Consider the following 26,602-nt stretch of genomic DNA (forward strand, 5'->3'; position numbering starts at 1 on the left):
TAGGACTGTTATTTTAAAAATAAATTAATCATAATTCGAGTTATCTCACTTGCAGCGTGGTTAATAAGAATTGCCATTCTTTTACTAAAAATTCTACAATTCACTTTTATTTATAATTTATTAAATATATCAACACATCTTAATAAATATATAAATAATGCCATATAAATCTAAGAAAATTTTTCTTATTTATCAAATTTTATTATTAAATTCTAGATATATGATCTTATCCATAAATTAATTCCATCAAACATATGTGTTTATTACTGTGATTCTTTTTCCATATTTAAAAATTTTATACCCCCTTAATCTAAGGGTAGATTTATCGTGGGATCCGATCCGACGCGATTTAACAGCTGTTTTATAAATCTTTTAATGAGATCAATTTTTTAAAATTAAAATCAGTGATTCTTAAATTATTATCAAAAATAGAATTGGAAATATAAATAATATAAGAAAAATCACATAAACAGATTTTGTAAATCAATCAGCTGTTAAATAGTGTGAAATCGGATCCCAATATGAATCCAGCCTATGGTACATGTCAGGATGTTACAAGCCAACTCTCATAAATAAATCTTCACTTGATACCCATCTTTAGAATGTTAAAGTTGTCATAAACCCCATCCTCAGTAAAAACCACTAGATCCGAATATTAAGAATGTTGATTAACAAAGCAATCAAAGTATATTTTTTATTTCAGTTAGATTTATGTTAATTTATGTAAAAAGTTTTTAAAGAGTCGTAAAATCGAGAATGTTGAGATATTATGTTAGAATTTTTATCCCTAATCAACTCAGTTTATGATGCTTACTACCTCAAGGTACTACCTATCAAAAATTTTGTTTATTTTTCATTTGGATAGGCACTACCAAATATATTTATAATATATATTTGAAAAATCGTGATTTTTGGAAAGTCTCTATGGCCTAGTAGGCAAGAACTTCACTTACTGATCCCATGGTCGCGGGTTCGAATCCCTGAAATGGTCATGTTTTTTTCTTAATCATACTTGGTGGTTCCATCCTTGGGGGGATGATATATAGAAGGCCGGACTCGACCACGTGATTCCGTTATAATATATTAAATAATAAGGGTCTTATTACATTTTAATAAATTTTGGTCGGTATTTAGCAAATAAGGTTGGTGTTTAGAATATTTCCATTCATTCACTTGGTAGTAAGCATCATTAACCAATTAACTCCTCAAGACTTACCCTTAAACATGGTAAAGAGAGATTATCAATCTAAAAATAATCCTTTATTAGTTTTTATTTGATACCTATGTCCAAATATTATGTTAGAAATGTATTGCCTCCTCTTTTTCCTCACCAAAACTAAAATTCAAGACACAAAGTGAGGATTAACATTTATTTAATACCCTTGTTTTGATGCCTTTTTGGATAGTTTATTGTCCTCTTCCTATGCTTATGACCTAGATATAATAGAGTATTAATACAGCTAAAATAATCTTTTTGATAACTTTTATTTTATAGCTTTTCTAATATATTTTTTATAAAACGTTGAAGAGCCCCCCCCCCCCCGAATACAAATAAGCATTATCTAAGGAACTGTAATAATTTTTAATAGCGTTTAAAAAATCTTTGTATTAGCTTTCACCTAATTACCTGAAGAGATATCTTTTTAGAAAAGGATTATACCCCACCCCTATTATGGATTAGACCCGATGACCTACAGTGATAAATTATTTTAATAACACATAAATAATCTTTTTGTTAGCTATAAATTGATTCTCTTTTTAAAATATAACCCTACCCCACCCCCTTCATAACCACTATGACATTGATTATTTATTTCATGTGATTTACAAGGATTATAAAAGTTTCAGAAACATGGTTCCTTTTTTGTATAACATCGCTTATGATCTGTTTTTTTATATTTAATTCATTCATTATCACGCAGCGTCTACATGACAAGATTTTCATGGATGTAAACCCCCTTCAAAAACCTTTGCCTACCCCCCTAAAAAATTCGCGCCACCTTCGGCGGCGGGTCTCTTATTATTTTTACCTATAAAGAATTTATTTTTTAGATAATAAATTCGATTAAAACCTCTATTATTTACAATGAATTAATTATTATGGCATTATGAGCTTGCTGAAATATCTAAACAAACCAAACCTTTTAAATTACATTTAAAAGGATAGTTTATTTGGAAAACAATGCGTATGATTGTTTGCAATATATAGATTTGGTCGATGAATTCTATTATAATAATTCTATAATAAAAGTATTTCAGCAATAAATTTTGTCCTATTTCATCTCAAAATTTAATAGATAAACCCAAATTTTTTTTATCCTACCCACATTAAAGCAGCCTACCCCCTCAAAAAAAATAGGATGCAAACTGTTCCTACCCCTCCCGCTCATGTAGACGCTGTTATCACGCCAAATATTTGATAATATATGGCATTTATCGTCAGATCGTAATTCGCCTAACTACAACCGTAGCTAAACACGATCAAATTAAACAACAAATATTAAAATGCTAAAAGACCCGCATTTATTTTTAATATATATATATTAATGGAATCACCCTATGGCTCCGATATTCTATATATATATATATACTCAATAGCATTGAATCACCTAGTTTGCTTAAGAAAAATACTCGGTTCTTGCTGGTTTCAAAACAATATCTATATGGTTGGTTACATATGCCCTCAATATCGAGGCCACCGACGCTACTCAAAAACAATATTTTTCTATATATAATTATAGATTTACGACGTTATCTAATATTTTAATTTTAAAGAAAATATAAAAAATTATTATGTTCAATGGTATACATCATTACTCCCATAAATTTCATGAAAAGCAATTTCAATACTCCAGAAGGATTTGAAGAGTGAATCATGTATTTACACTAATATATAGAACAGATTCCATTCATGATGTCTACCATTATCATATAGAGGAGGGTATCTCTAAAAAATCACAAAAGGCTGAAGTAGATATAGTCGAGATTATTAATTCCATAAGATGAATTTATTTTCTTAAGTATACAATGTACCTGTTAGAAATTCTAATGGATTGACTTATTCTTAATTCTTGAGTTGTAGGTAGCCATCAAATTTTAATGTTTTGTTGTCCATAGTGTGTAAATTTGGGGCATTTCCTTCAGAATTATAATATTATTTAAATTAATTATATATTATTTTAAAAATGACTAAACTGAAAATAGACTTTTATATTCGATAAAATTCTCTAAAATGCTAAATTAAAAATATATTACTGTATGATATTTTATATTAATAATTAATTATTAGTGTAAATAATTTTTTTAAATTATATATCTTGTTACTGATTACATAATTCGTAAAACCATAAATTTTCAAGTGAATGATAATGATTATATATATATATAGCTATTTATAATTAATGATATTTTTAAATCGATAAATAATCGAAATTTCATTTTTTAAAAAATACATGCCTATTCTAAACCAACTTAATTTATTACTATTAAGGAACCTACCATTTAACTGGATTATCCTTAGATTTCCAGCGAAGAACTATATGTTTATTATTACTATGCTGTCATTTAGGATAAAAATGTTTAATTAAATTCATAATATGGTATTTTTGCACAGAATAAATAGAAATTGCAAGAAAAACATTTTCAATCGTTTTAAAAATTTTCTTAATTATTATAATAGTAAAATTATATCTAAAATTTAATATCTGTTATATGTAAAATATACATTATATTTATCAAATTAATAACAATACATGGCTTATTTACAATTGAAAAATCGGAGAAAAAATACTTTCCTGTCCCAACGCTCAGCAATTATCCGTTTTGACTTTATATTAATATATGAGTATCTAAATACTTTTTTCCAAAAATATCTCCTCTCCTTCTTAATAAACACCCCCATCCCCCAACTGGAAATTTCTGGTTCTCTATTAACATATAACCATAATATTATTAATGTTATAACTGAAAGTTGTATATAATAAATATCTATACACATTCATATACTATATATAGGCAGGATTATACTGTACTTAATATGATAAAATTTATATTATTATACCAACAAATATTATATCGTAATATAAATATATTGAATTAAATAAGAATCAGAGATAAATATAGAATTTTAGATTATTTTTAGAATAACGGGTAAATATATTAAATTTGGTTTTATATTGTTTGTAAGCAGATTGCAATAAATTTCAGGAATATAGGTCTTTTGTCGCCAAACACCTCCTAAAAGTCATCTTTTGATTTTCGCCAAGATTTTCCGATTCATCTTTTGGAAGAATATAACTTAACAAATGAAATGGAATTTTGATGTCTATGGATTCAAATATTCTTAACTCACTCCTTATCATGAATATAATTATTCAAGACTAAAAAACAGATAAGATATATATTTCTTTATAATATTAATTATTACATTACTATTACAATATTGGAAAGGGTAAGTTCCACTCATTTAGTTAAACTACAACTGGGTACAAGGTTTGTTGGTATCCTTGAGAAAAAAAATCGGCATAATTTTATGAAGGGTGGGCCTTCATATAAATCACGTTCGCTCATTTCGAGCAGGTCTATGACCAACGTGCTAGATAAGATAAGATAAGAAGTATTTTATAAATGGATGAAGAAAACGATACAACTGCAGTCAAAGAAGAAAGACCAGCAAGACCGCGATGCTTTATGGATATTTCAATTGGTAAATCATCTAATTCTAAAGAAGAGCAAGTGTTTCGTATTATAATCGAATTGTATGCAGATATCTGTCCGTTGACATGTGAAAACTTTAGATGCTTATGCACTGGTGAGTTATACATATATTAGTTGTCATATTATTTTAATAGGCGAAAAAGGTACAAGTCAAATTTCACAAAAGTTATTAACCTACAAAGACTCAGTATTTCATAGAATAGTTAAAAATTTTATGATACAAGGTGGAGATATTATTATGGGTATGATTTATATGAAATTAATATATTTATAATATTATGACTTAGGGAATGGTAAATCAGGAGAATCGATCTATGGAAAGCATTTTGATGATGAAAATTTTGAAATAAAACATGATAGACCATACATCCTATCAATGGCTAACAAAGGAAAGAATACTAATTCATCCCAATTTTTTATGTAATTAATTCTTACATATTATATGTTGATAAATACATCACCTCACAGTTTCTAATAATCTTACCTAGGTGTTAGCTTCATGTAGTCCTACCAGATGGTAAGTGATTCCCCAGAAAAAAAATCCACAATTCTTCAAAAATAGTTTCCTGAAATAGATTTTCTTAAAATTTTTAGATATTTAATGAGAATTTTTTTTCCTATTTTATTAATTTTTGTTTTTGGAAATTATTTTCACAGATTCCTACTAGATATCCTCATTTAAGAGGACATGCCCCATTTTGAGACATAAAAATTTGTCTGGTATCTATATTAATTTGTTATTTTTTTAAAATAAAAAAATTTTTACATATTAAAAAGTATTTTTTACGATTATATACCTCATTAGTTTTTGCCTTTATTTATTTTTTATCATTTTAAAATGTATTCTTCATCATTGAATTTAAAAATGAAAGTTACCATATTACTTTTTTTAATTTGTTAATAATACAGTAAATTTAATTTAATTCTATATTTTATTTTTGTATTGATGTTTTTTAAATGATAACTTTTAATAAATAATTATATTTTCTCATTATCAAAATAATTTTTATCATTATAAAAGTTACCATGCCAACTAACATATTTAAAAATATCCTAATATTGAACTTGAAGCCAAATAAAATAAAAATGTTGAATGTTGTCTATCCTGTCATGTTTCATTTTCAATTGGTAACAAAGGTAAATTTGATGTAGAATAGCATTAGGTCACTGATAAATTTCATCAATCAAAGATACAGCTTTGTGTAAAGTAACACAACACTTTATACCTAAATTCACAAAGCTGTAAGTATCCTGCCATTTCATATTTTACAACACCATTTCAGTTTTTTAGAAATTTTTGATTGTTTTTTATCCCAGCTTATTATTTTTTATAAAATAATTTAGTACATGTTGTCATGCCTGGTCCTTAATAACTTTACAAAGGAAAAAGACAGAAATTAGCCTGATTATAAGTTTTAAATTTTTTCATAACTTTAGGCCTGACATCAAAAAATATTTTACACAATGTTCAGCCTAGCCTAAAAATCTTTGTTGACTGGGCTTTTGGTTGAGCCTGTACCACACTTGCCTCTGCAAAAAGTTAACCAGAAGTTTGAAAAAAGATCATCAAAAATTTTTTGAAAGAAATGAAATCTTTGATCAAATTGTAACCTAAAAATGGCAAAATATTTTATAAGTAAATATATTTTGTAATTTTTACATGCGTAAAAAATTTTTGATGATTTTTTTCAAACTCTAAAAATAATATCTGACGAAGAATGAAAGATATAATCTGTTTTATAACTCTTTAATATATTTTTTTATTTGTAATTTATTAAAAAGTAATACATTACTCTAATTTATTACTTTGTCAACTTTTAGTAATAATGTTTGTTTAAATGTAAATCTTATATGAATTATAAATTTTATATCAAAATTTAATTATTTATAAAATTACTTCCACTGCAAACGAATTTCGTAGAACAACTATCCCTGCTCCCCATTTAGATGGTAACAATGTGGCATTTGGCCATGTCGTTTCTGGCCAATCAGCTCTCACCGTCATAGAATCGATTCCCGTTGACGAAACGTTCAAGCCAGCACTCCCTATAACAATTACCAAATGCGGTGAACTAGTCTTACAGATCAGACCCAAAATATCAGGTTTATATAATGTTATTTATCCAAGGGCTCGATGCTCCATGTGGCATTTTTTTTAAAACAAATTTGAATTAAAGTAATGTACCCTTATTTGTAAAAGTTAATTATGAAATATTTCTACCTTGTTAATATGCAATATTTTACTACAATTGTCCATCTACTAAAAAAAATGCATACACAGGCCGTATTTAATTTTTTTTAGATTTACCCAGGCCAAGATATCCAGGCCTGGCCATATATTTTAAAACCAAATATTTGAAATCGCCATTTTTAGCTATAAAAATCAAAAATAAATAAAAATATTGGACAGGGCCAGAAAAAATTTTTGACAAAAATATATGGGCAGGGCTGTACAAATGGTACCTCTGCAGATCTCTAATATTTATATATTAAAATACTGACACTCCTTTTTAGAAAAATAATTCAAAGGTTGATGAGTGTCTTTTTTATCATTATTCATAATCGTATCCACTATGGGGTGCTATAAAAAGTCTGATATTAAATTCTTTTAAATTTTCAGGGATTTATCTGTTTATAACTAGTTGTAAACTTTTAATATATTTCATTGACTAATACCCTGTATTAATTTTTTTATTTTAATTTTTCTTCCTTTTTTATCTAAGCCCAGTCAAGCTTGAAATAAGAATAATTTTAAAATAGTCTTAATAAATTATCCAAAGAAATTTAATAAGTGAAGTGAACAGGCTGATGTTGAGTTATTATTTTTTCCATTTCTTCTTCATCACTTGTAATATGGATCTGATATTATATATATAAATTATATTAATATTAAATATGAATGTTGACATTATCCACTTGCCTGATTTGTTTTTGCAATTAAATAAGCTCGGACTTGAAAATATTTAATGAATTGAATTAAAATATTTATTTATTATTTTGAATATAAAAAATACCTCGAATAAAATTGTATCAAAATGTATCTATCTATTATTTTATTCATAAAAGTATATTTGAATATGGACACCACATTTTTTATATCTAGATCAATGACATATAATAATTCATAGGCATACAATGCATTCATTAAAAGTGTACATTTATGAAAACAGCTGGAGACGCCATTTTGATAACCATATCATTATTAAAAATTTTAAACCAGAGACCAATTTATTCCTATGTCTGACGCAAACTTTATTAAAAGAATTTCTTGATAATCGATATAATAAGGAAACCAGTTATTTAATGGAAATTTTTAACATGAAAATGATTACTATATGGGTTACCAAAATGGCGGGTCCAGCTGATTTGCATCAATGACGCTTTCAAATGCATTATTATGAATGTATCGTCAGTTTAGGTATTATTATGTCATTGATCTAGATACAATAACTCTGATAGCGATAATAAAATTTAACCATTGTATTATCGTTGGGTATTTTGAATGCCGATACTTTCGTTGTTTCATTTCCTACTAACTTAAGCGGGCTTCATTTTATTTCTTTAACTCTCTTTCTTCCTAAACACCAATTAAGATTTGAACCAAAATCTCGAATCAAGCAAGGAGAAGGACGAAACAGGTTCTCTCAGATCGTACACTGAATCCTCTGAGGAAGATGGAATCGTCACGCAGATCGATAAATCCCAATCTAAAATCTACGATGAAGAAACAATTCTGTAAAATGAAAAAATTAATTCTTTAATCACATTTTTTTACATTGGGTACACTGATATCTAAAGGGCCCATATCATAGACCCACTGATATTACCATAACAGCTGATACTTGTTACTGCACATAGTCAAATACTAATTGAATAATAAATTATTTGTATTTGATTTTAAACCATAGAACAATTTACTAGTCGTAATTCGTACAAAGAATAGAATTACTATTCTTATTTGATTGGTTGGTATGGTTATCGAATAATTGTGTTTAAAACGACTCAATTTATAAAAAAAACAGTTAACCTCAAAAAATTATCATGCACACCTGGAGATTTCGCCCTCAAATGCTATAAAGGCTTGGGCCTGTGTTGTTAAACGGTTAGCCCAATTTTTTTAGCCAAAAATGTTATGCAAGCCTTATTTTGTTAGTAGATGACCAAACCTTTATGTCATCTATGAGCAGAATCACCAAAATTGCATAATATTTTCGGCTAAAATACTGGCTTATTCGGATTAAACTCATTCACAAAGTCGATTAAACAAGATTTTATATGAGAGATTGTTTTCAAAATGAGCCTCACAACCACCAGCAACTCCTACATAGGAGAAGCCAAGGAATGGAAGTGAGAACATTATAACAAGAACATCTGTTTTGGGGATGGGTGAATAGCTTATTATCTTAATTATAAATCTGAATTTACCATAAATATAAAACACTTTTTTTTTTATCTCTATAAAAAAATTTCTTTAAAAAAAGACATGCAAAGTTAAATTAAGAGTTAAGAAAATAGGAAGATATATAAAAAAAATTAACAGGACTGTTTTTCTTAGAATTTTTATATATTATTTTTTAAAAAAAATATATAAATTCATAGCTTAAAAATCTACAAGAAAAAATTATATTTTACTAAGTTTAAGTATCATTTTTGTTATCAGCATTGGTATCGGTTAAAAAAAAATGAAGATACTACAGCTGATATCAACAGAGTCGATTTTATGAAATTAAATAACAAAATCAGAGCCAAAATAATCTGGGCCTAAGCTTCTAGATTTTGTGCTAGAATAGGATCAAACCCCTTCTGCCATCTTTTTGGTAAAATTTCGAGACTTGGATTATATTGTTTTTTACCAATACCACAATAACAGGCATCCATTTTAATATTATTTATTTTTTTCCCTCGTTTCTTGGGGGTGGTTGTATAATAATTCAATTTTTATCGTATATTTTTGTTCATGGTTTTTAAAACCCATTAAATTATCTCATTTTTGTACATTTAGATAGTGACGTTAAATCACCTCCTAACTTTGACTAACTCCAATATGGCGTGGTCAAGATTATCCCCTAAAGATTGATTTAAACGTCTAAGTTTAGCCTCAACTTAATGTTGGAGACTGACTATTTTTTCAGAATGTAGACTTGGCTAAATCGTTTTAGAGCTGGCCAAAGTTAGATGGTTTAACAACACTACATTTAGATTAACAAAATTATATTAACATTTATTTTAAAATAATATCTATCGAATTATATTACTAATTTTTTTTGGAAATCAAATATTTCTTTTTTAACCTTTCCCTCTTTAAAATAATTGTTTTTTCCTAATTAAGTTATTAGATTGATATTTTATTTTATCATACGATATTATCATTGAAAATAATGAAATTACGAGAAAAAGAATTTTTGATTATTGATATACCTTCTTCACCCATGTATCGGCCAAAAAAGCAAGTTTCCATTTTGCAGAGATCTGCAGACCCGGAACTTGGCTCGTAAACTCGACCTGGCCCGAGACGGTCCCTTTAAAAATCTCAGGGTGGTCTGGAGACTTAAGGATTGAAAATCTGGGTCAGGCCAGTTTTTTTAGGAAAATATATTTAAATTTTATCAATTAAGCGGTTCGAAAAATTATTTAATGGAACCGTTTAATATTCATTTACTCATCGTATTTACAATCATTTCTTTTGTAAATTTGGAAAAGCGCAAGCTAATAATCATTTTAAAAATCTGGGCTGGGCCTAATATATTCTAGAGTGATTAGCTAGTTGGGTTTAGGAATTATCATAATATCAAACTTTGCAAAATTTGTTTGCTTGCCTACTAAGTTTAAAAAAAAATAATTTGATACCCAAATCCTGGCTGTTAGGCTTCGTTATATATAATATATATAATTTTTTTAAAATTCTTATGCTAAGCAATGATAGCTCACAAAATGCTGCCAGTACACAACAGCCTCCCGAAATTCCCAAAAATTTCCTTCTAAGAAGTTGCCCGCTCGATTTCGAAACGAATGGTGATTCAAGTGCCAAAGTAAATTATATATATATATATTCACGTTTATTGTTACCTTTTTATGCAATTTGCCTTCTAAACCACAGAAAAAATGCTTGGCTTTACCGAAAATTTCCATCAAAATTAGTAGGCACCTCATATTTTAGTATTCTGACTAGGGTTCCTAAGTTGAATTCAAATCACATTTTATTATATTCTGGATTTAAGATATTTAAATCGAATAGTATTTTTTATATATATATATATATAGTATCTGTTATTCGAATTCATTTCATTTTAATATTTAGTAACACAACTGTCAGATATTTAACAAAGGGCTCGTTAAAAAAAATCCATAAATTTTAATTCAACCTTATCCATTAAATTTTTCAATTATATTTTGTAAAATTATTTTAATATACTTGGTGGTACTAAAGTTGTAATCATTCATCAGCTGTTCTTTAAAATGTTATAGATTAACAGATTAAAACCGAACCGGTATCTCTTATTAGTTACCGAACTGAACCAGAACTTTAGGGAGTGGCAACCTTTCAAGTCAACAGAAGTCTGACAAAGTGAACATGATCGCTATTAAGTCTCAGACCGTGACATGCTATAGCTCGTCATTTGTGAGTAGTAAATTAAGATGAAAGATGGCTTCAGTTGAAAAGGGAAGTAGAATGTTCCACAGGTTGTCTTCTCGATTTAAGAAATGCGAGGGGATTGCCAACCAATGCTAAATTCCTATCTCTCTGCAATGACGGTAAAGGAGGATAAACTAGGGAAGGAGGCTTAAAAAATCGATGGCCTGAAAGAGTAGAGAATTTGGGTGTGTCGTTAATATGCTGATAGTTCTCATGATAAATGCAAAGATATGAAAGCACTGTTGGAGTAAAGAATTAATCTCCTTTCCTCAAGGGATTTGTGTAATGCCATCTGGACGTTTCCATTAGATATAAAGGGTACCGAGAGATTGGATCTTAATAATATTTGAATAACAAAATTATGTATTTTAGATTAAAAAACATTTATTTATTAATATTCTGCAATAATAATGTATTTAGTATATAAAGAAAATAATCAATGTTAGCTAACAACCAATATTGATAATAGTAATTTACAAAAGTGTAATTTAATACAAAATGAGAATAATAATGAAATATTATCTTACATAAAATTATTATTAAGTGTAGTTCATTATGAATATATTTTATTTCAAGAATGATATTTAATAATGATATATTTATATTTTTCTTCTATCTTTATGATATCTTCAATTAATATCATTATAAATGTCATTTTAAAAATGATGTAATTATTTATTTTGTTACATCAGAATGATGCTTTCAGTTTATTTATTATGGAATGTCTTTGTTTAGAATGATATTTAATAATTATATATTTTTTGCATCAGAATGATATCATCAGTTATAATTTAATTATAACTGTTTTTGTTATAAGAAATTATATTTAATACTATATTTAAGATATACGTTGTTAGAATCTTTGACGAAATTTGTCAAAAATATTTCTAACAATTTAAAGAACAGCTTATAAATGTTTTTTGATGAAACTACAGTACTTATTACCTTGGGAAATGATTATTGTCTAACTCAAGGAAATTACAGTTACGACAGCTGATTTAGTTAAATTTCTTTTCATCTATTTATAACACATGAACAGTCAGATTTGACAGATTATTTTAAAAAATGATTGAATTTCATTTAAAAAATCCTTTTTCTTTAAATATATATTTTAACTCTATGGCAAGTGTTTCAGGGGCACAGGCTGGGCTATTATTCCCTAGACCTCGAAATCTAATATACTTTAAAAAAAAAATCTTATCACTCGAACATTTATCTATTATTTTATAACAAAGCGATTATCATTTATAATTTTTTTGTACATAAACCTACACTTATTTATATATAAATAAAATTAGGACGCACAATTGCTAGAGAAATCAGAAGCCATCTTGAAAATATTGACCGATAAAACCCATTCAATACCCTATGCCGATGATGATGCCGAGAACCGGGCTAAGATAAAAGCCCTAAAGAGCATGTTCTCGGCCCACGTCCCAAATCTTGAATCCCTAGCTGGCGACAGCTCTAGTCGTCATCGCGAAAGCGATCACGATCGAAATAGAAACAACAGGGACAATTATGAGAGAGGGCCCAGGCGTCGAAGCCCATCCAGGGAAAGGAGGTTTGGGGAATTTTTACATGTTGTTTTTTCGTTTATTGCAATTTACCTTCTATTTATGGGAAAGGTTTTTAATAGAACTTGTTTTCCAAACACACTTCAAGCGAATATTATATTCGATTCACATTTGCATATTTTTGAATACAAGTATGTTCCAAATATTTATAATACTAGTGTTGTTAAATGGATCGATTTTTTACAACAGTTTGATTAAGATTTTAGCCAAAATAATATTTCGCAAGCCTCGAGTCCTAGGGTTTCTTCTAGCTATGAGCCAAATTCCTTAGGTTTACATAACATTATTTGGTTTATAATCTTTATCGGGCCGTTTAAAAAAAATCCACCTGAATTGGGAAACAACTCTATCGTATTACAAATAATTCCAAAATTTCTGTTTAAAAATTAAATCATTGAAATGGTAAGGCATCTTGTGGAATCATCGTTATTTTATTCGTTTCAAAAAATTATACAAAAATTTTGAATCTTAGTAAGTAATCTAAATTCAATTCAAAATAAAAGGGGAAATCGAAGTTGTCGCGGATATTGTTAACGTTTTTGTTATAATTTAGTTTTTTTAAAAAAACTTAAGTGCCACCCCCGATTTATGAAATTTCTTTAATTCGTTTAAGATAACAGATTTTATAAACAAAAACCGTTTTATGTTTATAGTAGTTTAAAAGTCAAAAATGTTTTGACTTCAAAATTTACCGGACCCGTTTTTAAGACGGAAGGTATTAGAACGGATGCACTTTGAACATATATATCATTTTAAATGAGATTGACTTTTGACGGAACGGATGTAAAAAACGGATCCGTCTCCACTTTGAATGGCAGCCTAAGTTGAGTTATTACCGACGTCATAAATATTTTTATTTTATAATAGTTTTAGTTTGTTTATCTTTTTTAAAAAAGAGTTTGTACCAAATTAATGTTCGGTATCTGATTTAGTTTTATTTCATTGTCAATTTTCCTGGAGGGAATTCTAGACATTTAGAGAAAGGCTTCATTATATTTTATAAAATTCATCGGGAAAGAAAAATGAATGGCCTAATTTACAAAAAAAAAGTTCTATTAGAAGAAAAAGGGCGCAAAAGGAATCCTATCTATAAATAATAATTAATGTTAAAGGTCAACATCACCCGGCCCATTGTAATTTTCCATTAGGTGTTTTGGGCCCACTGGCCCTTTATTATTTTGCCACACCCCATAATAATATATTATGAGAAGATAAACGCATTAAATTTGCTTAATTATCTGTTTTTTAAAAAAAACATCATTTTCCAAAACTTCTAGTCTTCCCGTAAAAATATTTTGAACAATTTGCCAGGCCCTTACTCTGACCTTTTAAAAAGATGTTTAAAAAACTTTTGTAATGATTTTTTCTTTATTTAATTTTCGGTAAATTTTCAATACCTGTAAGAATTCATAAAAATTTTGCTATATATTTTTTCTTATTTTATCTGTTTGCTTTTTTTATCTTATATATATTATATTATTATAATCAAGTTTAAGACAATTAAATATTGAGTGTGCTAGGACATAGGGGTGTCACTAGTCTTTAAAATCTCAGTGGCCTCCAATACCCTTTTTTTAGCTAACATTTTCAAAATGAAAACTCATAATTTTCGCGGCTCGAGCCCCTGCGCCTCCACCCAGGACCCGAGTGATAGCACGAACAGTGCCTTACAAGTTTTAAATCTTCCAATTATAAGCCGAATACATTTAAAATATCAATAAACATTATTTTTTTATAACACCCAAACAGGTACGATGACCGACGTAGAAAAGACAACTTTTATGATTCAGTCGACAAATATTACGAAGATCGAAAAAATAGACAATCAGAGAACGTACATTTAAAAAAATATATATATAATACAATATTTATTTAAATTTGAATCAGATTATTTTTAAATAATATAATCTCAGGTTTGAAAAACGACATTTTAAAATCTTAAGTTTTCCTTTTTTTTAAAAAAATAAATAATGTTTTGAATTCATTTTAAACCACCTAAATAACAAACAAAAAAGGGAAAAAAAGATTCCAGATGTTTCTTCGAAAGAAGTAACTTGGCCGATGGTAGAATAAAGACGGAAATTAAGTTCAAATAGTGTAAAATAAATGTCAAATGACAACTGATTGGTACTTGACAGGTCTTTGGAATCTAATATTAAGTTCTAACTATAAAAGACAGGAAAAGATGTGCAAAAATATATTAAAAGTTATAAGTACATTTTGTAGAGTTTGAAAGTTTGCAAAAAAAATCCTTGAAGATCGTAAAATTGCTTATTTTAATTTTTGGGTAAAATTTGATCAATAATCCTGTTTGAGCTTTCGGTAAAAAAGATAGAGTTTTTTGTAAATTTTGAAGAACATTCCTAACTATGAAATTTTGTTCATAGATGTATAAAAAAACAAAAGATCTTATTATACTTTATATAAATGGTCCATTGTAACAGTATGCTTAGTGATGTTATATATTTTTGTCTGGTAAATCGAAGGGTTAAATTGAATTACTTTTCCACCTTTTTTATATAATCCGAGCCATTTTTCAAATTTGGATTGGAGCAAAAGATGAAAAAAAATTCTTTCTTCTAAAGCTGCTGCACCGAAGAGTTGATTCTCCACCAAAGATTCGAAGAATTTAAATATGGAAGGCCAAAACATTCTATTAAACGTTTCGTGGTTTGGCTTGGCATTTATTAATTATTAGAAGTGTCAGACACAATCTGATATGTTAGATGATTTATTTTTTTCAATACATCCAAGGATTTTTATGATTGAGATTAGTATCTTTAAAAGTTTTATAACATTGGGTAAATTATTTTTCCTTACAAATTTTATATTACAATGTATCAGCGATATGAAACCCGTGAAATCCTGTTGCCACGAAAAAAACTCTTCCAAAGCTAAGTTGGGATAATATCTTTTAGAGGTTATTGTCGATTCTCATTAGGATTCTTTAGAACAGTATTAAATGATTATCTCTATAAATACTTTAATATTGTGCTTTTACATTTTTTTTTATCACTGAATCATTAGTGGGAGATCTATGTGTTCAAATATTTCAAAAATCAGAATTTATACTAATTAATATATTCCTCATATCCAACATTTTTTTATATGTAGTCTTATAAACGTGCATTCGAAATCATATTGTATATTTCATAAATAAGAATACCTAATATTTCGAAGTGGAATATATTTAATTTTTTTTTCTCTATTCATTAAAAATGTTTACTTTTTTTCGTGTATTTAAATGATATGAAAGTATTCATAAATCCCAACGTTTTAAAACGCTCTCCTCAAATAAAATCCAATCCTTTTTTTCTAAAAAAATCAACGATTTTAAGATAAACTCTGAAATTATGTGACTCAAACAAATTTGAAAAAATAATCTCAAAAAACTAGATTTTTTGAATATATTCAAAATCAATTGATAAGTTTGAACTTTCGATTTCTATCGCAGTGTAATCCTTAATCACATAAACCCATTTTATATTTTTCGAAATAAAAAAAAGACGAGAAGCCGATACAGGCCAGATTCCCCTCCAGCTTCATCTTATAGTGCTAAGAAGAGAATTCCGCAACATATACTGAAGAAATTGCGAGAAGCCCGGCACAACAGTCGGAGTCGATCCCGAGGCGATACGCCTCCCCACTGGAAGGAGGCCCAAAAGAGATTGATCAAACTAGACCAGCTGATCAACGCCCCTCCAACTCCTCCGCGTCAGGTTAAGTTGACATCTGAAGCTCCTAACAAGGTTGAACACATTATTATTATTATTTTGAATATATAGGAGAATGTTCGCCAAATTATTCATTCTTTTTTGCACATTGTTCTAGGATGTTCGCCGATTTTTTTTTGTGGGGAGAGTGACAAAACCTTCGTTATCAAATAATTTATCAGGTGTAGGTCCAATTTTTAATTTTTAATACTTCCCTCATCACCTTAGTAGTTATATAAATCCTTTGGGATAGATCTAATTAATTAAATGCCATTATTTGTATTGGTTAGCTTTTCTTTTATTATTTATTCCATTTTTATATGAAAGTTTTGGCTTTAATTTTAAATTGAATCATGAAATTATATTTTTATTCGAAAGTTTTGGATTTAAATTGAATAAAAGAATTATTATTTTTGCATGAAAAAATTATATTAGAATTCGGCCCGTGGAACCGTAAATTCTAAATTTTATTCTAAGAAATTATTATACTTTTCGAAACAATTAGGAGGGCTAAAGTATTTTATTTATTTTTTTAAATAAATAAATTGGACAACAATGAAAAATATCTAGAAAAGAAATATAAATTATATATTTTTCTCCTAAATTAAATAATTCTTGTATTATTACTCTTAAATATTAATTAAATTTTTTTCAATTTTATATAATAAAAAAAATATATTAAATTTTAAAAAATGTTTTCAATTTTACCTAAAATTTTAAATTTATAAAATAAAAAATAAAAATTCCAAAATATTAACTAACGATAAATAGAATAATATAATATTAAAATCTAAAAATTCCAAGAATCAATATTCTCACAATTATAATATAGAATTTAAACGATAATTGTGTTTTATCCCATAAAAGCGGTAAAATAGTTGTTAAAGAATAAGATATAGTGTCATCTATCCACAGGTCACAGGAGAAGAGATATTATACACAAAACAATGAAGACGCATTACTACAAGTTACCCGTGAAATATTAGATATTTATTTAAAATAGTGCAAGGAATACCAATTAATTAAAAGCAAAAGAAGTATTGGATTAGTTACCAATCCCATTATTTCAAAAGACCATAATTCTCGATGCCAAATAAAAATTCAATTGAAATTGATTGCTAGTGTTATTAAACGTCTCGTTTAGAGCCTTTTTTTAAAAAACGGCTAACTCATTATTTTAGCCTGAACAAATCCTCGATTAACACCTATTGTTCCTAGGGTAAGAAAAGATATATTACACCAAAATATGAAGACATACTACTAACACTAGCATTCAATTTCAATTGCATTTTTACTTGACATCGAGAATTATGGTCTTTTGAAATAATGGGATTGGTAACTAATCCAATACTTCTTTTGCTTTTCTTTAATTGGTATTCCTTGCACAATTTTAAATAAATATATATTATTTCACGGGTAATATTGTAGTAGTGCGTCTTCATTGTTTATTGTAGAATGTCTCTTCTCCTATGACCTGAGGATAGATGACATTTATGGATTGTGTCATATATATCTTCATCTTTAACAAATATTTTTACCGCTTTTATAGGATAAAACACAATTATCGTTTAAAGATTTTAAGTTATATTATTGTACTTATCGTTAGTTAATATTATTTTAGAATTTATAAATTTTTATTTTATAAATTTCATAATCCATGTTTTTAAAATTTAATATATTTTTTTTTATAAAAATGGGAAAAATTTAATTAATATTTAAGAATAATATACAAGAATTATTTAGTTTAGGAGGAAAATATATAATTTTTTTTCTTTTTTATTAAATAAATGAAAAGTATTACAATAAAAATTCTATAAACAAAATATGATTTTTAGAGAATAGATCCTAAATAATTTAAAAAAATTATCTGAAAAAAATATATTAAAAAAAGATTATAACCATTAAAATTAATATAACACATCAAAATATATCTAACAAAATCTACAAATTATAATAATAAATTTATTAATTTGTTAGGATACATTGCCTTGTTAGGATACATTGCCTGATTTAACTAGGCAATGTGCACATTACCGAAATAACCAATTTACCCTAACTACCACTATAACAAATTGTCGAAAATAATCAGGCAATACGCTAACATATAGAGGGACCCTGAGTGAACCAGAATGAAACGCTATACCGTTATAAATATTTAAACCGTAATCTTTCCGATGTAATTATTTTTAGAGGGAGTAAAAAGAACCTCTATAAAAAAAAGGTTACACCAGTTTGAAGCTGTTTCAGCCAAAATAAAATAAATAATTTTACATTTTATTACATCTTATCCTTGTGGATTACATATTTTACCTTGTCTGCGTCGTAATTTATAATTATTAAATAGTGCTGTAAACATTTTTAAAAAAATCGAACGCGTTCAACGTTCATTGACAAAAATCGAACGCGTTCAACGTTCATTGATAAAAATCGAACGCGTTCACGTTCAAATTCAAAAAAAGGAACGCGTTCATTCAAAATTTTATGAAAAATTTTTTTTAAAATTTAATTTAATATAAATAAATGCCTTATATTTTTCAACACAATATATTAGCCATGATAAAAAAATAATAGTTTTATTTTGATAATATAATTATAAATACAATATAATATAATAGAGCGATAAAAAAATAAATTTATAAAATTTTTTTCTTAATATTAAAATGCCTTATTATAATTAACTATATATGTATATATTATGTAATTATTTTTACTTAGAACAATTAAAATAAATTATTAACTGGCTATATAGTTATACATATTATATAATATAAAATAATTAATGTTACAATCAGATGTCTTTTTAAATTGGAGCTTGAAGATGTTGACACTGATATAATACTTTTTGGACACATTTTACATTTGGTAACTATTGAATTACCTTTTGATTTTAAAACAGTGAAATATTTTTGATATTTGGGCCATGGTAATTCTAATTCATCTAATATTGAATTTTGATTTTCAGAATCTGATGATGAAATATTTATATCCATGCAAATGCTAATCTATTAAATTAAAATATAAAATATTCAAATTAATAAACTTTAATCTTATCTTCTCTAGCAGTAGCACGTTATGGAACGTTAATTGCAATATGAAAGATGAAAAAGTAAAAACAGCTGATTAAAAAATATAAGTTTTTTATTAAAAAATTGGATTAAATATTAATTTTTCAAATAAATAAAAATATAAGACTTTTTTGTTAAAAAATGCGGATTAATATTAATTTTTCAAATAAATAAAAATAAAAAGTGTTTTTAAAATTGAACGAACGTAAAATTGAACGCGTTCATCAAAGAAAAGGAACGCGTTCACGTTCAAAGTTCGTCATAAAAAAAGCCGTTCATCACCTTTTTTCAAAAAACGAACTTCGTTCACGAACGCGTTCATTTTGAACGCGTTCGTTCACAACACTATTATTAAATGAAAAAATATTTGCTTAATATCCATAAGAAGTATATATTAATTATTCACTATGACTTAAATTTATCCACAATCTTTTAACTGCTTCTTATAGTATTAGAGCATTTATATTTCCTATATTTTAGTAAGAAAAATATCTAAATAACCTATTTTTGATTTGGGGATATTTAATTAATCTAAAAAATCATCAGTTTTTATATTGGGAATCAAAAAAATTTATCCAAAATTATTTAAACTTGTTCTTATAGTACTTGCGGTTCCCGTAACACAAGTTTCTGTTAAAAGGGCTTTTTTGGGGCTAAAATTTGTGTTATCGCCATAACGAACAAATATGAAGCCACTTATATTAGAAAATATATTACTTAATAATAATATATTTAGAAATGAGTTAAGATTCTAATTTCATCTATTTTATAAATAAACAATATTATTAACTTAAAAGTGATGGCAAAAATTTTAATATATAATATTTATAATTTAAATCATTATACGATGGTGGTGTTGCTTCAGTAAAATAAAAATAATTTAGAAAAAAATTTATAATCATAATGAACCTTTGCAATTAGCTGAACCGAACCATAGCTTTATAAATTTTTTCTTAAGAACCTTGACCATTATAATATTTTGCATACTTGAACTGTTATAAATAAAGATTTCGGGTTAATATTTTTAATAAATATAAACTATTCAGTCTATACACTTGATGCTTACTTAACTAGGATAAAAATATATATTTTTTATAATATAATTTATAAATTTTATGTTCTTATATTTTAACATATGATTAATTAAAATTATGCTGACGCTTATATTTATATATTATTATTTCTAACATATTTCATTGAATTTTCACTTTCTTATTATTAAATGAGAATAAATTAGTTTTATAACTAAAATAAATGCTTAGGCAAGTATAAAAAATCATTTATAAAATAATATTAACTCTTTTGATGCTTTTATAAAAAATTTCTTATCGTTTATTCAATTGTGAGTTTTTATAAAAAAAATAGAATAGCATCCGCTAGATAGCGTTTTATATATTATTAAAAAAATTAATTAAATTGTATTGGTTTTACACTGGGGGAAAGGCACGACAGATGTAAAATTTGTAGTGAGATAAATAGAAGTATCTTGCAAAGGAAAAGAAACTGTATTATGTTTCTATTGATTTGGAGAATGCATTTGATAGAGTCGTGCGAGGTTACTAGATGGGCTTTGAGAAAATCAGGTGCAGAAGAATGGTTGGTTATGACACTGTTGATGGCAATGTATGTGGGAGCACAAACTGCGGTACAGACGGATGGTGGAAATAGTGAAATCTTTGAAGTGGAGGTAGGACTTCATTAGGAATCAGTGCTGAGTCCATTAAAATTTATATTAGTAATGGATGTGATGGCTAGAGAGTTGCGTGAAAAACTTCGCTATTATATGCATATGACTTTGTATTAATGACAAACATTGATGGATAAAATTAGTAGATGGAAGATGGCTATGGAATCAAAGGGTCTGAAATGAATGCATTGGTGGAGATAATCTGAAAATGGAAGAATCTGGCAACTGGTTTTGTGTTATATGTGGGAAATGAGTTTCTAGAAATTCAATCTAATGCACCAGATGCTAAAAATTACTGCATTAAAGATTTATCTCCAAAAAAAGGAAGTCTGATGTTAACATAAATGCCCTTTATTTGTAGAACGTGCATTAAAGGATACTGATAACATAGAAAATGGTCCTTTGAATATTGGCAATGGGTTAACCCTGGGAAAAGTGGAAAGTTTTTCTTATTTTGGGGATATGCTAAACGTAGATGGTGGTGTAGATTCAGCTGCTGTTACTAGGATCAATTAATCATGGAAGAAGTTCTAATGGGGAAATATTTAAGATGGACAATTAAACCGGATTGGAAAGAATAAAGATGAGGATGATTAGGTGGATGTGTGGGATATCTCTGAGAGAGAAAAACGGGCAAGGAATTATAAACAAGAATGGGAATAATATTGATTAGAATGGTAATGTGAAGAAATAGACAAAAATGGTTTGGGTTTATAGAACGTAAGACATAAAAATGACTGGGTAAAGAGATACACCATGATGGAAGTAGGAGTATCAAGACCTCAAGGAAGTCTCAAGGTAACTTGGATGAAGGTGATATCGGCGGCTATGAGAAATTAATCTTACAAATATTGATGCTCAGAACGTCAAAAATGGAAAAGAAAAATCAGAGGGGAGCGAACCTGGGTAAATCTGGAAATCGCCATTAAACGAAGAAGAAATTGTAGCTATAATATTAATAATAACTATAAAAAATTAAGGTTTATCTAAAAAAACAGGAAATATTGCATGGAAAATATCTTGGAAATAATGCTGTTGGTGAGGTTACTATAGTTAGCTTTGAGAATAGTTATGTCCAGACTCTGTCTTAGAAGCCTTCTCGAGAATCATTAAAGAGCTTGCAGATCATAAATCTTTGAAGAAGTAAAGTATAAGGCAAATAACCCAGGAATGTTAATGTGGTGTTGTGATGAAATATTAGGTGGTTAGCTGAGCGATATTTAGCAATAATTTATTATAACCGAGCAATATTAACGATTTAATAATGATTTTGTTATAATCATATTGTATCTTCAACTTTATTAATATATAATGTAGTAATCGCATATAAATCATGTATATATATATATATAATATAGTTGTCACACTCTAAATCATTTAAAATATATTCTTAATAGCTATATATATAAACTATTTTTTGATCATTAATATAAAAATAATTATCTGAAGGAAATATAAAAACAAGAAATTACTTAAGTTACGTGTTATATAAAAAGCCAAAATAAATAATATTAAAAATAAAACTAAATTGATTTTATTTTAAATTTACAAAAAAAAAATTAAAATTCTGACCCGGTTGATATAGCCGAGAAATTAAAATATTTAAATATTCTTAAATTAACAAATTTTATTATTTTTTTTACCAATCGTTATCTCTTCCTTAGACATATGTCTCATTGCAGAACTTTAAAATTTTTGAAAAAATATAGGCAGCAAATTAAGAGCCCTTACATCTGTACCCAAAGAATTTTATTTTTTAAAAAACGAAAAATGTACAAATTACAATTTTAAAATATATTTATGCATTTTTTGGAGGGAACTTGTAGTCCCCCACCTTCGTTTTTTTATTGAATTATATATTAGGAATTTGTATAAATTAAAATAAAAAATTTAACAGATTTATTATGTGGTTATGATCGAACTATATTTGGTAAAATAATTTATTATGTAGTTAGCCGAGAAATAATATTGTAATAAATGATTTATCATGTAACTTAGCCTTGCAATAGATAGGCACACCCCTTTTAATTTTAGTTTATAAGGTTTACACATTTTTTTTTAAATTTAAATAATCAAAACATTTGTTAAAAATGTTTTAAAAAAATTTTTTTTTTTAACTTATAAAATTTTATATATTTCATAATGTAATTCAATACAAGCTTTATCAATAGTTTATAAATTTCGCGGGAAATGGATGTTATTAATGTGATAAAAATGAATGTACGTTCAATTACAAAATAAAAATGTTCTCGAGAGGTTAATTAAATTGATTATTTTTTTTATAACTTTGAAACAAAACAGGATGCTAAATTGTACCTTAATTACCTTGTTAATTTTCTTCCCTGAGTAACAAAGGGTTTGTCAGCTTCCTTTAAACCGCCAAGATATGCACTCCCATGGGGCGGGTCCTAGAAACCTGAAAAATGAATAATTATTATTATACCGCATTGGCGTTAAAGTTTTAAAAGGGGTGATTTAAAAACTAAAATTGGGTCTTTTTTAAAAAAAAAACAGAGCATTCCTTCAAAAATTCACGCACCTCGCGATGAAGAAGATGGCCAAGATTTTTACCACAAATTTTACGGGGCCAAACAAACTGTCGCTACCGTCGAAACTTCATTCAACTCACCCGAGGACCAGGTGGACGCCGATCACGACAAGAGGCAGAAAATGTTACAGGCCTTTTGGCCCGAAGGTAAAATTATACCTTGCCCATAATCGATATCATTAAAGGGTAGTCAAATCATATTTGATATAGCCGAAAAATAGAATCTAGACCCTTGCAAAGACATTTCTCAGATTCGGACCTAACGGGACTAAATTAAATGATTTAATAGAATGTAACTTTTGTAGATTGTGTTGTTATGAGTTTCTTTTGAATAGTTTTAGTTTACAAGTTACATTTTTAAAAAGGATTAGTAGTCGCAGCTACATTTCAAAAATAACTTTTGTAACGTAATTTATTTATATAACCTAGTGGTCTTAAATGGCTTTTTAATAACGGCTAACCAAATATTTTAGCTAAATAATATTTCGCAAGCCTGGAGATTTTGCTCATAGATGGCAGAAAGGTTTTAGCTATTTAAAGAAAACTCGACAAATCGATTTATTCACTTAAATCTAAATAAATCATCTCTTTCTATTTAGGTTGTTTAGAAAAGGCCATATATATGGCTGAGGTGTCCATTTTAAGAAGAAGATTTTGTTTTTAATTATCATTTTAATTTATAGTTAATAGAGAAAAAAATTATCAAAATATCTTTTTCGAGTTAATTACGACAAGTAAAAAAACAACTTTAAAAGCTTACAACATATTTTATACATAAATGAAAGTGTGTCACAACCAATAAGTGTGCATATAATGAACTACAGTAGACATCATTAAAATGTATCTTGTTTAAATGTTTTTCGCATTTATTCTAAATGTTCTTTAACGAAATATAAAATATTTAGGAAACCTTAATAAAGCCTAACGTCCTTATATTTAAGCATCAGTGCGGAACCAATATGATTTAACCCTTTTTTAAATATATATTGACAGGTAAGCCACAACCTATTCCCCAAGAAGAGACTGCTGTCTCGCATGCTGTAAAAGTTATAAGTTCTTCTTTCGATCATCTATCTACTGTCAAGGTTTCACATTCTTTTTATATCTATATGATCCAAAAAATTTATTATTACTATTTAAAAAAAAATTATTTTGCGTTTAAAAATCAAACTTATTAACTTCGAAATTGTTATTATCTAAATTTTTAGTGCATAATGCTTACCAAATTTAACATCTGGATGGATTGATGCATTATTAAATTTATCATATGTTGATGTATTGATACCCAAATTTTCAAGTACCTTGTTGTTAGTGTTTACACATTTAAAAAAAATGATTGGCATTAAAATATGAACCATAGAATTTCTGTTTATTTTGCAAATAATTACAAAAAAAAATTAATTACGCCCGCTTTCGTAAGGAATCTAATATCCTCCGTCTCCCGTATATCATTTTTAGCAAAATGCTTAGTTTTTTTTATTCTCTCTCTCTCTAAGTACACTCATTATTAAATTAACAATTTTTTTTATAATGCTTTTATCAAATAATAAATTTATTGTCTTATATATTTTTTTAGGTAGTTAATTTTATAGATTTCTTTTATGGGGCTTAGATCTGTATAGCCCAGCCTGCAGTTTGTGGCTTCTTCATACCGGGTTTGTAGAGCTTGGCTTGCTCCAATTTTTTTTTCTAATTTTAATAATGCAAGCATATGATTACTTTTAATCATGAAAAAAAAAGCGGGGATTTAAATATCTTATCAATTTATTTTATATACAGTCCAGAGTGGAAAGAGCGACTACTAAGAATATTGAAAAGAAGAGTGGCGAGAAGCGGGATCGAGGCGGACATCATCATAGGCATCATCACGGTCGCTCCCATCATCATCACCACCACCGCGAAAGGCATCGACACGAGCAACCTAAGACTCCAATCATCGCTTCTTAACACTCCCCTCCACCTATGGTATTATAACTTAAGCCCCTTATACCCAACCATACTTCCCTCAAGATTATTCCGAAAAAATATTATCTTATATTTAATATATAAGATTTTCACTAATTATCATCAGTTATTCAGTATCCCTGTTTATTACAATATAATCATACCTATAAAAATGTCATGAATAAAATTATTTGCCCTGCATATTTTCCTAAATCTAGCCCATACTACAAGTTTCATAAAAGAAATGGTCCTTTTATAACTATCATCTATGATACCTATATGAATAACGGTTAACTGTGATTAATAAAGCAAACATTATTCTTTATAATTCTAACTTATACACTTTATTTTGACTCTATCTTCTTAATTTGCATCGCTTATATACTTTTAATATCTTTATATTGCTACGGTATACATATATTTACAATTACTGAATATATTCTATCTATTTCATAATACAATTTGTTTCTTATTATTGAAATTTACTTTTATTTTATAATAATTATTAATTTATTTGTAAAAAAAATATTATATATTATAAAATTTTGGGGGTATCATTTTTATTATAACTAAAATTTTTTAAGATATTTTATATTTAAATTTGAGATATTCAATCTATAAGTATAAACACTTGATTATACCTTTCATATTTGATAGTTTGTCTATTTGTTAATATACTATTTTACCTTAAAATTAATAATGTAGTAAAAATGTATTA

The 26,602-nt window shown here is 27.2% G+C and overlaps 1 protein-coding gene across 1 annotated transcript; it reads left to right on the top strand.

Moving 5' to 3' along the window:
• The first annotated feature begins 4,579 nt into the window (after positions 1-4,579).
• LOC135929161 (peptidyl-prolyl cis-trans isomerase G-like) lies at positions 4,580-26,391 on the top strand. The gene is made up of 12 exons (XM_065465684.1): positions 4,580-4,810; positions 4,851-4,958; positions 5,004-5,136; positions 6,638-6,819; positions 8,310-8,451; positions 10,631-10,745; positions 12,649-12,914; positions 14,677-14,761; positions 16,434-16,676; positions 23,907-24,087; positions 24,934-25,025; positions 25,720-26,391. Exons 1-12 carry the CDS (start codon positions 4,627-4,629, stop codon positions 25,885-25,887), a joined length of 1,899 nt encoding a protein of 632 aa, XP_065321756.1. The 5' UTR covers positions 4,580-4,626; the 3' UTR covers positions 25,888-26,391.
• Positions 26,392-26,602: the final 211 nt, after the last annotated feature.

The sequence above is a fragment of the Gordionus sp. m RMFG-2023 genome, chromosome 4, assembly GCF_954871325.1.
Source record: "Gordionus sp. m RMFG-2023 chromosome 4, tfGorSpeb1-WG-v2, whole genome shotgun sequence".
NCBI lineage: Eukaryota > Metazoa > Nematomorpha > Gordioida > Chordodea > Parachordodidae > Gordionus > Gordionus sp. m RMFG-2023.

What these genes read in the sequence shown, in the direction of transcription:
- LOC135929161 (XM_065465684.1), top strand. Translation starts at nt 4,627, where the DNA reads ATGGATGAAGAAAACGATACAACTGCAGTCAAAGAAGAAAGACCAGCA. An exon ending in AGCCCATCCAGGGAAAGGAG is followed by an intron (nt 12,915 to 14,676) that starts GTTTGGGGAATT and finishes ACACCCAAACAG; the next exon opens with GTACGATGACCGACGTAGAA. An exon ending in AAAATAGACAATCAGAGAAC is followed by an intron (nt 14,762 to 16,433) that starts GTACATTTAAAA and finishes AATAAAAAAAAG; the next exon opens with ACGAGAAGCCGATACAGGCC.